At 38.0% G+C, this 11,564-nt stretch overlaps 1 protein-coding gene across 1 annotated transcript; it reads left to right on the forward strand.

Annotated features, from left to right (window-relative positions):
• Positions 1-668: 668 nt before the first annotated feature.
• Positions 669-10,538, forward strand: LOC127424673 (Golgi membrane protein 1-like). Its single transcript, XM_051670046.1, has 9 exons — positions 669-859; positions 4,250-4,421; positions 4,537-4,716; positions 5,147-5,201; positions 5,306-5,408; positions 5,518-5,635; positions 6,818-6,998; positions 8,446-8,796; positions 9,000-10,538. Exons 2-9 carry the CDS (start codon positions 4,293-4,295, stop codon positions 9,113-9,115), a joined length of 1,233 nt encoding a protein of 410 aa, XP_051526006.1. The 5' UTR covers positions 669-859; positions 4,250-4,292; the 3' UTR covers positions 9,116-10,538.
• The last annotated feature ends 1,026 nt before the right edge of the window (positions 10,539-11,564 follow it).

The following is an 11,564-nucleotide window of genomic DNA, read 5'->3' on the forward strand; positions in this document are numbered from 1 at the left end:
TATATATATATATATATACTCAGAATATATAACTACAGTTATATATTATTATGTGTAACATGTGTAACATTATTTAAAAGACATTAATTGTCGTATTAACATAGTTAAAACTGCATATACCATAAAGTGAATTTGTAAGATTTTTAATCAGGCACTGAATAGAGTACCCATTACTAGCTCTTTGAGCCAATGGAATCGCTGTGATGACATTTTTGCGCCAGGAGTGGCATAAAGTCACGCCTCGATTTACCAGGCGGACTCGATTTATCATGACATCGGCCCACTTCTATTAAAATGAATGGGAGAAATTGGAACGCCCAACCAAGAAGCTCTAGCGCCAAACGGTCAACGGATGTAGAAAGGAAGTCCCGCCTTAGAAATAAAAGATCCAATCACCTTTTAGAAACAGAGATCGCTTGTCAATCAACTCGCTATAGCGCATGCGCATTAGCTATACAAGCAGGGGAAATTGCGTGTTTTAGCGTAATATGAGGAAAAGAAGCACAATTTATGATTCCTATATTATCAAATTTTACTGCTGATTTGAATTATGTTCTTTTATCGTAATCTTGGCCAACCGTTTTTGAGATTTCGCTCTTTCTCCATTCAAGTAGATAGGAGCTGCACTAGCATGACTGGAAATAGCCTCCAGAGAGCGTTCCAAAAATGGCAGACAGTGGACTTACTTGCTAGAGTAACGTTGGTTACGCTCTCTCCGCGGAGGTTTTTATCTGAATATAAATCAGAATCTCTGGGAAAGTGCTGCTGACTGTAGTTGCTGTTGTATACCCGGAAAAAGACTATCTGTTAGCGATATGTCCATGCTTCTTCATTTTACCAGACAATACCGTATACGGTGGTAAGGATAATTTGAGAATCATATACAATATATATCTGTATTAAAGAGGAAAATGTAATGCAATAAGAATCAGTAGCTCAGTTAGCAAGCGTGCTACCTGGACAAAAGCAGTCACGTACAAAGTTAATTTCCGCTTAGATAAATAGCCATCCAAGTGTCGCTAGTGTTTTACTAAAACATATATGCACTTTAAAGATTATTTTATATGATCTGTACGTGCAGCCAAATGTAATTTAATTTCGCGTGAAAGGTACCGTGAAACTGCAGTGGTAACGTGGTAAATGTGTTGCTTCCTGTGAGTTCCTCTGTTTAACATGATGTCTGATCTACATTTCTACGTGCTGCATTTGATAAGCACAATGTGTGTTCTCTAGAGGACGTGAATTGAAGAGATAAGACAGTAGAACGATATATATCAGATAGGTAGACAGGTAGGCTATGCTGCTAAAAAAGACTCTCAAGATAGATAGCTCACTGGGGTTTGATGCCCAGAAATGTTGTTTAATATAAGTGAATAGTCTCTGAAGACTAAAACTGCTGTCTAGGTTTGCAGCTCACTATGTTTTGATGCTGTCTACATAGCCTACAATGCCCAAAGATGCTGTCTTGGTAGGGATATACAGCTCTGGAAAAAATTAAGAGACCACTGCAAAATGATCAGTTTCTCTGGATTTATTATATATAGGTATGTTTTTGAGTAAAATGAACATTTTTGTTTTATTCTATAAAGTACTGACAACATTTCTCCCAAATTCCAAATACAAATATTGTCATTTAGAGCATTTATTTGCAGAAAATGACAACTGGTCAAAATTACAGAAAAGATGCAGTGTTTTCAGACCTCGAATAATGCAAAGAAAACAAGTTCATATTCATTTTTCAATAACACAATACTAATGTTTTAACTTCAGAAGAGTTCAGAAATCAGTATTTGGTGGAATAACCTTGACTTTCGATCACAACTTTCATGCGTCTTGGCCAGTCTTTCACATTGCTGGCCATAAAGCCCAAATATGCTGTCTAGGTAGGCAACTCATTAGGGTTTGATGCCCATAAATGCTGTCTAGGTTGGCATTTCACCAGGTTTTGAATGCCAAAATGATATCTATGTAGGGATAGAGGGCATGAAGCCCCAAAAATGTTGTCTAGGTAGGCAGTTCGTTAGGTTTTGATGCCCAAAAATGCCTTCTACGTAGCCTACAATGCCCAAAGATGCTGTCTAGAAATGCAACAGCTCATTAGGGTTTGATGCCCAAAATGTTGTTTATGCAGGAGCATAGGCCATGAAGCCCTAAAACGTGGTCTAGGTAGGCAGCTCACTAGGTTTTGATGACCAAAAATGCTGTCTACATAGCCTATAATGCCCAAAGAAGCTGTCTAGATAGGCAGCTGAGCTCACAAGTGTTTGATGTCTATAAATGCTGTCTTGGTTGGCAGTTCACTTGGTTTTGATGCCCAAAATGATGTCAGGATATATGCCATGAAGCCCAAAAATGTGGTTTAGGTAGGTAGCTCACTAGGTTTTGATGCCCAAAAATGTGGTCTATAGGGATATATGCAATAAAGCCCAAAAATTCTGTCTAGGTAGGCAGTTCGCTAGGTTTTGATGCCCAAACATGTGGTCTATTTAGGTAGCTTACTAGGTTTTGATGCCCAAAAATGTGGTCTATAGGGATATATGCAATAAAGCCCAAAATTTTTGTCTAGGTAGGCAGTTCGCTAGGTTTTGATGCCCAAAAATGCTGTCTTCATAGCCTACAATGCCCAAATATGCTGTCTAGTTGGGCAGCTCATTAGGGTTAGATGCCCATAAATGCTGTCTAGGTTGGAATTTCACCTATCTATGTAGGGATATAGGGCATGAAGCCCAAATTTTTTTGTCTATGTAGGCAGCTCACAAGGATTTGATGGCTAACAATGCTGCCTACGATGCCCAAAGACGCTGTCTAGGTAGGCAACTCATTAGGGTTTGATGCCCATAAATGCTGTCTAGGTTGGCATTTCACCAGCTTTTGAATGCCAAAATGATATCTATGTAGGGATAGAGGGCATGAAGCCCCAAAAATGTTGTCTAGGTAGGCAGTTCGCTACGTTTTGATCCCCAAAAATGCCTTCTACATAGCCTACGATGCCCAAAGATGCTGTCTAGAAATGCAACAGCTCATTAAGGTTTGATGCCCAAAATGTTGTTTATGCAGGAGCATAGGCCATGAAGCCCCAAAACGTGGTCTATGTAGGCAGCTCACTAGGTTTTGATGACCAAAAATGCTGTCTACATAGCCTATAATGCCCAAAGAAGCTGTCTAGATAGGCAGCTGAGCTCACAAGTGTTTGATGTCTATAAATGCTGTCTTGGTTGGCAGTTCACTTGGTTTTGATGCCCAAAATGATGTCAGGATATATGCCATGAAGCCCAAAAATGTGGTTTAGGTAGGTAGCTCACTAGGTTTTGATGCCCAAAAATGTGGTCTATAGGGATATATGCAATAAAGCCCAAAAATGTTGTCTAGGTAAATGCTGTCTACATAGCCTACAGTGCACAAAGATGCTGTTTAGTTGGGCAGCTCATTAGGGTTTGATGCCCATAAATGCTGTCTAGGTTGGAATTTCACCTACCTATGTAGGGATATAGGGCATGAAGCCCAAAAAATGTTGTAGGCAGCTCACTAGGATTTGATGGCTAAAAATGCTGTCTACATAGCCTATAATGCCCAAAGAAGCTGTCTAGATAGGCAGCTGAGCTCACAAGTGTTTGATGCCCATAAATGCTGTCTTAGTTGGCAGTTCACTAGGTTTTGATGCCCAAAATGCTGTCAGGATATATGCCATGAAGCCCCAAAAAATGTGGTCTATGTAGGCAGCTCACTAGGTTTTGATGGTTAAAAATGCTGTCTACATAGCCTATGATGCCCAAAGATGCTGTCTAGGTAGGCAGCTCATTAGGGTTTGATACCCAAAATGCTGTCTGTATAGGGATATAAACCAAAAACCAAACCAAAATATGCTGTCTAGGTAGGCAGCTCACTGTGTTTTGATTTCCAAAAATGCTGTATACTTAGGGAGATCTGCCATGAAGCCCAAAATATATGTGGTCTAGGTAGGAAGTTTACTTGTTTTGTTTTTTTATGCTCAAAAATGCTGTCTTGGTAGGCTGGTATGCTGAGATGCCATATAATGATGTGTTGTGTATAAAGGCAGATTGGTTATTTTGCTGAAAAATGCACACTAGGTAGGCAGGTCACTTGGTTTTTATGTTCAAAAATATGCTGTCTACACAGGCAGCTCTATAGGTTTTTATACACAGCTAATCTTTCATCCATTTTTTTTAATGTGATTTACTGTATTGTGTGGCTATCATCTGTATGAAGTTTCCTCTTCTTCCACTTTCAGAAATCCATTCTGGTTTGTGGAGGTGGAGCTGTGATAGAGCATAATGGTTGCGCTGGGGAACGGTCGACGTGGAGGTCGCTCTCCATCTTTGCTGGTGGCCGCACTCATCGCTTGCATCCTCCTACTCGGCTTCAACTATTGGGTCTCAAACTCCAGAAACGTTGAGCTGCAGGTTTGACACACTGTTTAGATGCAGAATGTGATAGATTTGGATGTAGATTGTGGTGAGTTGTGAGTGAACAGATATGTCTAGAAATGAAGGAGTTGTGATTGGTGCTTTGTTCCAGAGTAAGCTATTGGAGATGAAGGATCGCATGAGGCTGTTGGGTGCAGACAGAGACCGAGAGCAGCAGAGCAAGATAAATGCAGAGGAGGAGACACGCAGAAAAAAACAACAGCTGGATGAAGTGGAGAACACATACCGCGAACAACAGGAGAGTGCACTCAACACCTGGAAAAAAGAAAAGGTACGAAAACACACATTATACTGACTGGAAAACAGTTCAGGTGAAAGCTTCATGGATGGTAATGGAAGGTTTGATCATGGTTTGAGGAGTGAGCTTTTCAATTCAAAACTTTTTGCTTAATTGACTTAACTTAATTGAGGAAGATGGCATACTAGGTTTTGATGTCCAAAAATGCTGTCTATATAGGCAGGTATACTATGATACCCAATAATGCCATCTAGGTTGGCAGTGCACTACTGTTGATACCCAAAATTGTTAAGTAGTCAGCTTACAAGGTTTTGATGCCAACGCTGTTGAGGTTTGCAGCTTACTAGATTTGATGTCCAAAAATGTTGTCTAGATGGGCATCTCACTTGATGTTGATGCCCAAAAATGTATTATTGAATATGCTCAGTGTGTGACTTTAGCTCTAAATGTGTTCTCTGTTTAGGAAAATCTAAAACTCAACATTTCCTCCGGTGCTAAAACAGTACAGGACACGAAGAGTAAGTCTATCTCTACCTTAGATCTGTACATTTAGTTGTCGTAATGTACTCTTAATGTTACATACAGACCTTCCTTCACATTGCTGTTGATTTTCTTTCATTAGATCAAATGAAGTCATTACTGGAGGATCTCAGTAAGATGCAGAGTGCGCTGAAGTCTTGTAAAAGTGACTTCGATGCACTCAATAAAAAAGCCACCAAAGACCTGTTAGTCTATTCTGAATACTCCTATCTACAGTAAAGACATTACAGGTACTGTTGATCAGTATGGTCATGGGTGTATGTTTGTGTGTGTGTGTGTGTGTGTGTTGTGCAGGACTCAGTGTGACAAACAAATTGTGGCCATGAAAGACGAATGCATTCAGAAAATTGCAGCTGCCAAACTGGAAAATCAAAAGAAGCCTGAAAAGGAATCTCTTCCTGAAGCTCCACAGGTACAGCTGTGTGAAGAATTGAAATGAACTTTATTTAAAGGAATAGCTTACTCGCGCAAGTGAAACGAAAGTTCTGTTACCATGTACAGCCCCTCATGCCCATATAAACCTGTATGACTTTCTGCTGCGCATCACAAAAGGAGGAATTCAGTACAAAAGCAGTTAATAGTGACTTACTTTACAGTTTAAAAAAAGACTCAATTGTGTCATAAAAGTAGGTTAAGAGACTCGTACATCATATTTCAAGTCTTTTGAAGGCATGAGATGAAAGTTCTCTCATCATTTACTCACCCTCATGCCATCCCAGATGTGTATGACTTTCTTTCTTCAGCAGAACACAAACAAAGATATTTAGAAGAATATCTCAGCTCTGTTGGTCCATACAATGCAAGTGAATTGTGACCAAAACTTTGAAGCTACAGAAAGCACATAAGGGCAGCATAAAAGAAATCCATATGATTCCAGTGGTTTCTGAAGCGATTGAATCGCTTTTGGTTGAGGACAGACCAAAATATAACTCCTTTTCACTGTACATCTTGCCATTGGAGTCTCTAGACACGATCATGATTTCAAGCTCGATTACACTTCCTAGTGCTTGATGCATGTGCAGAGTGCTAGATGGCACTAGGAACTGTAATCGAGCTTGAAATCATGATCGTCAAGAAGACTGCTGATGTCAAGATTTATAATGAAAAAGAAGTTATATTTTGGTCTGTTCTCACCCAAAACCGATTGCTTTGCTTGAGAAGACAATACATTTTAATTACTTTTATGCTGCCTTTATGTGCTTTTTGGAGCTTCAAAGTTCTGGTCACCATTCACTTGCATTGTATGGACCTACAGTGCTGAAATATTCTTCTAAAAATCTGTGTGTTCCGCAGAAGAAAGTCATACACATCTTGGATGGCATGAGGGTGAGTAAATGAGAGAATTTTCATTTTTGGGTGAACTATCCCTTTAAGATTGGATACATACAAGATTTCTGACATTGAAAAAATGGCCAACATCAACTTTAAATTACTTTGAATGTTAAAATATGTTTTCAAGTGTTTGAGGAAAACAAGTTGCATGTTTATTTGTTAATGCAGTAACACATTCAGTTGCTTCTACGTGAGCACCAGAACCATTTCGAAAATGTACATACTTGATTTCATTTCAGTCTGTCCTTTTTCTGTTTGACAGAATGCTGCTGGCGTGAAGTCACAGAAAGTCTCTGATTCAAAAGCCAAACCTGAGGTTCCTGCCACAAACCATTCAAATAAAAGTGTTGCAGAACCTTCAAACGCCAAGTCCAATGTGAACTCTCATCCCAAAAATGATGCTCAGCTCCAAAACAAGACAGTAGTGGAGAAAGACAAAAAAGGTGCGAGTTACTGGTTCCTATGAATCTATTGTGGCTACTTTATCATAGTTCTGAAACATGGGGGTACATTCAAAAGGGAATACTAACTTATTGCATACTGTTCAGTATATACTGCATACAATATTTTTCAAATAGTTTGTAAAAAAAAAGGTAGGTATGCCCAATATATCGGCAGTCATATCAGTATCTATTTTTATTTTTAAAGTTATCGTTATTGTTCCGCTATATTAAAGATGATAAATTATAGCTGAATCCCTCCGGTTGAACCATTTCAGGCACACGCTACTCACTATGAGGGTTTTGATTTGTGCCTTCCGCATGAAGTGACACGTCAGCACCCAGCAGACTATGCTCTAGAAGATTATTCTGGATCTGAGTAAACATTCAATTTTATTTATCCATGCCACATATGCATTTTGTTTCTTTATTCTTTAGGTATGTAAAGTCATGTTGTCCATGTTTACAATGTGTTTGAGACATGTTTGCATTCTTTGACTGGTTTGAATTGAATGTAATGCACTGTATTCATAAAAGTAGCTCACTTACCAAATTTATAATAAACTGCAGAGTCAATAGACATTTTTTTATTTTTTATTATTATAAAAGTTTATATAAAGTTAGCATAAAAGTTTTTCTGCAGAACACAAATGAAGATTTTTTTTAATAATATCTCAGCTCTGTTTGTCCTTACAATGCAAGTGAATGGTGGCTAGAACTTTGAATCTCAAAAAAGCACATAAATGCAGCATAGAAATAATCCATAAGACTCCAGTGGTTAAATCCATATCTTCAGATGCGATACGATAGGTCTGGGTGAGAAACAGATTAATATTTAAGTCCTTTTTTTACTACCAATCTCCACCTTTGACCAGCCCTGACCAGTAGGTGGCTGAATGTGGAAGTAGAAGTGAAAGTGTAGATTTACAGTTAAAAGGGACTTAAATATTGATCTGTTTCTCACCCACACCTATCATATCGCTTCTGAAGACATGGATTACTTTTATGCTGCCTTTGTGATATTTAAGCTTCAATGTTCTAGCCACCTTTCACGTGCATTGTGAGGACCAACAGAGCTGAAATATTCTTCTGAAAATCTTTGTTCTGCAGAAGAAAGAAAGACATGCACATCTGGGATGACATAAGGGTGAGTAAATTATGAGACAATTTTTATTTTGGGTGAACTATCCCTTTAAAAAAAGGTAAGCAGAATGCAACGATTAACATTTCAAACATGTACAAAGTAAGTTACTTTGTCATCACATGACCTAACTCCTTTGCATTCAGCAAGTAATATCCAGTTTTCTTCAGAGATACGGTTATTTTGCATTTTTAATTCGATTTTGTCTTATGAAACGGGCCCCATTAGTCTTGTTACACTCTTATGAGAAAGTGCATTCTTAATGTATCACCGGCATGTTTTAACATGTTTTCCATCTGCTCATCTTAGATGCTGCGATTTTAAAACAATCTCATACGCTTACCTCCAAACCAACCAATAAGAATGAGACGGTCAACAAACCAGCCAATGAAGAAGTTCCAAAAGCGGTGAAGGACATTAAAGGAGAATCCTCAAAGGCAGCAGGTGGGGAGAAGGATGAAGATACTCTGCTGGATGAAGAAGGAATTATGGACGCAAAGGAAGATGACATAGGATTCGGGATTGGGGACGGGATGGAGGAAGACGCTGGAATGGCAGAGAGGAGGGAGGAACATGCTGGAATTGGGGAGGGGAAGGAGGAAGACGCCATTATGTACGACAATGAGGGCGAGATAGAGAAACAGCTCTCTAAGATTAAAGGTGCTTTTCAACATCAGGGTCATTGACAGCAGAGAAAATCTTTGTAACTTATTGCTTTAATCTATTATTTTACCTTTTTTTTTAAGTCAAATTTACTTCAGAAGATGCAAAAATCCAGTTATTTCCAAGTGTATTTTAGAAATAGTGTTGTGTATTAGTCCTGTGCAATGATTAAACTTTTTTTGTTTGTTTGTTTGGTACAGATGAAAATCAAGGTGGCGGACAGGATATGGAGGAAGATTTAGCTAATTATAATGGTGATGACGACAACCAGCCTGAGTCTGAGGATGACAAACAAGCTGAGCTCGCAGGGCTCTAACAAACACACACTACTGCTCACATGATGTGCCTGCTGAAGCCTGTCTCATCACAGTGCTACAGACGTTTCTACGATGGGAGAAACAACTTTTTTACTTTAATGATCATTTTGTGCTGGGTGAATATTGCACTTGTGAGTAATGAAGGATTTGCACCACACAGAATTCATCTCAACAGACATTATCGTACATCTTACCAAGATAGGCATGGTAAAACATTATTTTACTAGTACTGACTTTGCTATTAAACTTGAATGGAATGACCATCAATGTTATCAAGCCATTAAAATATCCTTAGCTCTTGTACATAAACAGCATTGCGAAGCTATTCTAATACGAAATTGGACTACTTTAACTTTCGATTGCTTTTGATTTTCAAGTCTATGATTTATTTTCTGTTTTCAAGAAACTGGATGTCTAGACATTTTAAATGCTAAAAAAAAAAAAAAAAACCACATAGGAATGTTTGATGGTTACATAGGAAAATCCAGTCTTATATTTGCTGTAAAAGTTTCTGAATTGTATTTTCATTTTTTATTGCTTTAGAACCTACATTCTAATTTATTAAAAAAAACAAAAAATTATTATAAAAGTTGGTATAAAGTTAGTATAATGTTCTTCTGCAGAACACTTCAGCTCTGTTGGTCCTCACAATACAAGTGAATGGTGACTAGAAGTTTGAAACTCAAAAAAGCACACAGGCAGCAAAAAAATTATCCATAAGACTCCAGTGGTTAAATCCATATCTTCAGAAGTGATATGATAGGTGTGTGGGAAACAGATCAATATTTAAGTCCTTTTTTACTACCAATCTCCACCTTTGACCAGCCCTGACCAGTAGGTGGCTGAAAATGAAAGTAAAAGTGAAAGTGTAGATTTAAAGTTAAAAGGGACTTAAATATTGATCTGTTTCTCACCCACACCCATCATATCGCTTCTGAAAACATGGATTTAACCACTGGAGTAGTAGGGATTACTTTTTTGCTACCTTTGAAGCTTAAGCACAAAGTTCTAGCCACCTTTCACTTGCATTGTGAGGACCAACAGAGCTGAAATATTAATTTAAAAATGTTTGTTTGTGTTCAGCAGAAGAAAGTAAGTAATACACATCTGGGATGACATAAGGGTGAGTAAATGATGAGAGAATATTCATCTTTGGGTGAACTGTTCCTTTAAAAAAAGGTATGCAGAATGCAACGATAAACATTTCAAACATGTACAAATGAGTAAGTTACATTGTTGTCACATGACCTAACTCCTTTGCATTCAGCAAGTAATTTACAGTTTTCATCTGAGATATGGTTATTTTGCCTTTTTAATCAGATTTTTTTATGATTGTATTTTCATTTTTTCATATTAAAAACTGGAATATTTAAGATATGGATTTCGTATTGATTTTGTGATCTAATAAAAATTTTAGTTGCACTCCTACCTCATTTTTGCATTTAATGGGTTAAGCATGTAGATAAACAGTGACTGTGGCCATATTTGGAATAGAATAATAGTGTACTGCATTCTTCACAGTGTATACTAAATACACCTACCTATTTCAAAGTATTTTTGCAGAGTGGTGTCCACTTATATCAGAAATAGTTCTTTTTACTTTTCAGTTTTAATGCATTTTGTGTGTATATATGTATGTGTGTGTGTGTGTGTGTTTATGTATGTATATGTGTGTATATATACAGGTGCTGGTCATATAATTAGAATATCATCAAAAAGTTGATTTATTTCACTAATTCCATTCAAAAAGTGAAACTTGTATATTATATTCATTCATTACACACAGACTGATATATTTCAAATGTTTATTTCTTTTAATTTTGATGATTATAACTGACAACTAAGGAAAATCCCAAATTCAGTATCTCAGAAAATTAGAATATTGTGAAAAGGTTCAATATTGAAGACACCTGGTGCCACACTCTAATCAGCTAATTAACTCAAAACACCTGCAAAGGCCTTTAAATGGTCTCTCAGTCTAGTTCTGTACACTACACAATCATGGGGAAGACTGCTGACTTGACAGTTGTCCAAAAGACGACCATTGACATGTTGCACAAGGAGGGCAAGACACAAAAGGTCATTGCAAAAGAGGCTGGCTGTTCACAGAGCTCTGTGTCCAAGCACATTAATAGAGTGGCGAAGGGAAGGAAAAGATGTGGTAGAAAAAAGTGTACAAGCAATAGGGATAACCGCACCCTGGAGAGGATTGTGAAACAAAACCCATTCAAAAATGTAGGGGAGAACCACTACGCACAGACGTATGCAAGACATGGGTTTCAGCTGTCGCATTCCTTGTGTCAAGCCACTCTTGAACAACAGACAGCGTCTGAAGCGTCTCGCCTGGGCTAAAGACAAAAAGGACTGGACTGCTGCTGAGTGGTCCAAAGTTATGTTCTCTGAAAGTAAATTTTGCATTTCCTTTGGAAATCGGGGTCCCAGAGTCTG

This window comes from Myxocyprinus asiaticus, chromosome 33, assembly GCF_019703515.2.
Source record: "Myxocyprinus asiaticus isolate MX2 ecotype Aquarium Trade chromosome 33, UBuf_Myxa_2, whole genome shotgun sequence".
Classification (NCBI taxonomy): Eukaryota; Metazoa; Chordata; class Actinopteri; order Cypriniformes; family Catostomidae; genus Myxocyprinus; species Myxocyprinus asiaticus.

Excerpts from the sequence above, each read along its gene's own strand:
- LOC127424673 (XM_051670046.1), top strand. The coding sequence starts at position 4,293 with ATGGTTGCGCTGGGGAACGGTCGACGTGGAGGTCGCTCTCCATCTTTG. Across the intron at positions 5,202-5,305 it reads AACAGTACAGGACACGAAGA|ATCAAATGAAGTCATTACTG; the intron begins GTAAGTCTATCT and ends TTCTTTCATTAG. Across the intron at positions 5,409-5,517 it reads AAAAAAGCCACCAAAGACCT|GACTCAGTGTGACAAACAAA; the intron begins GTTAGTCTATTC and ends TGTGTTGTGCAG.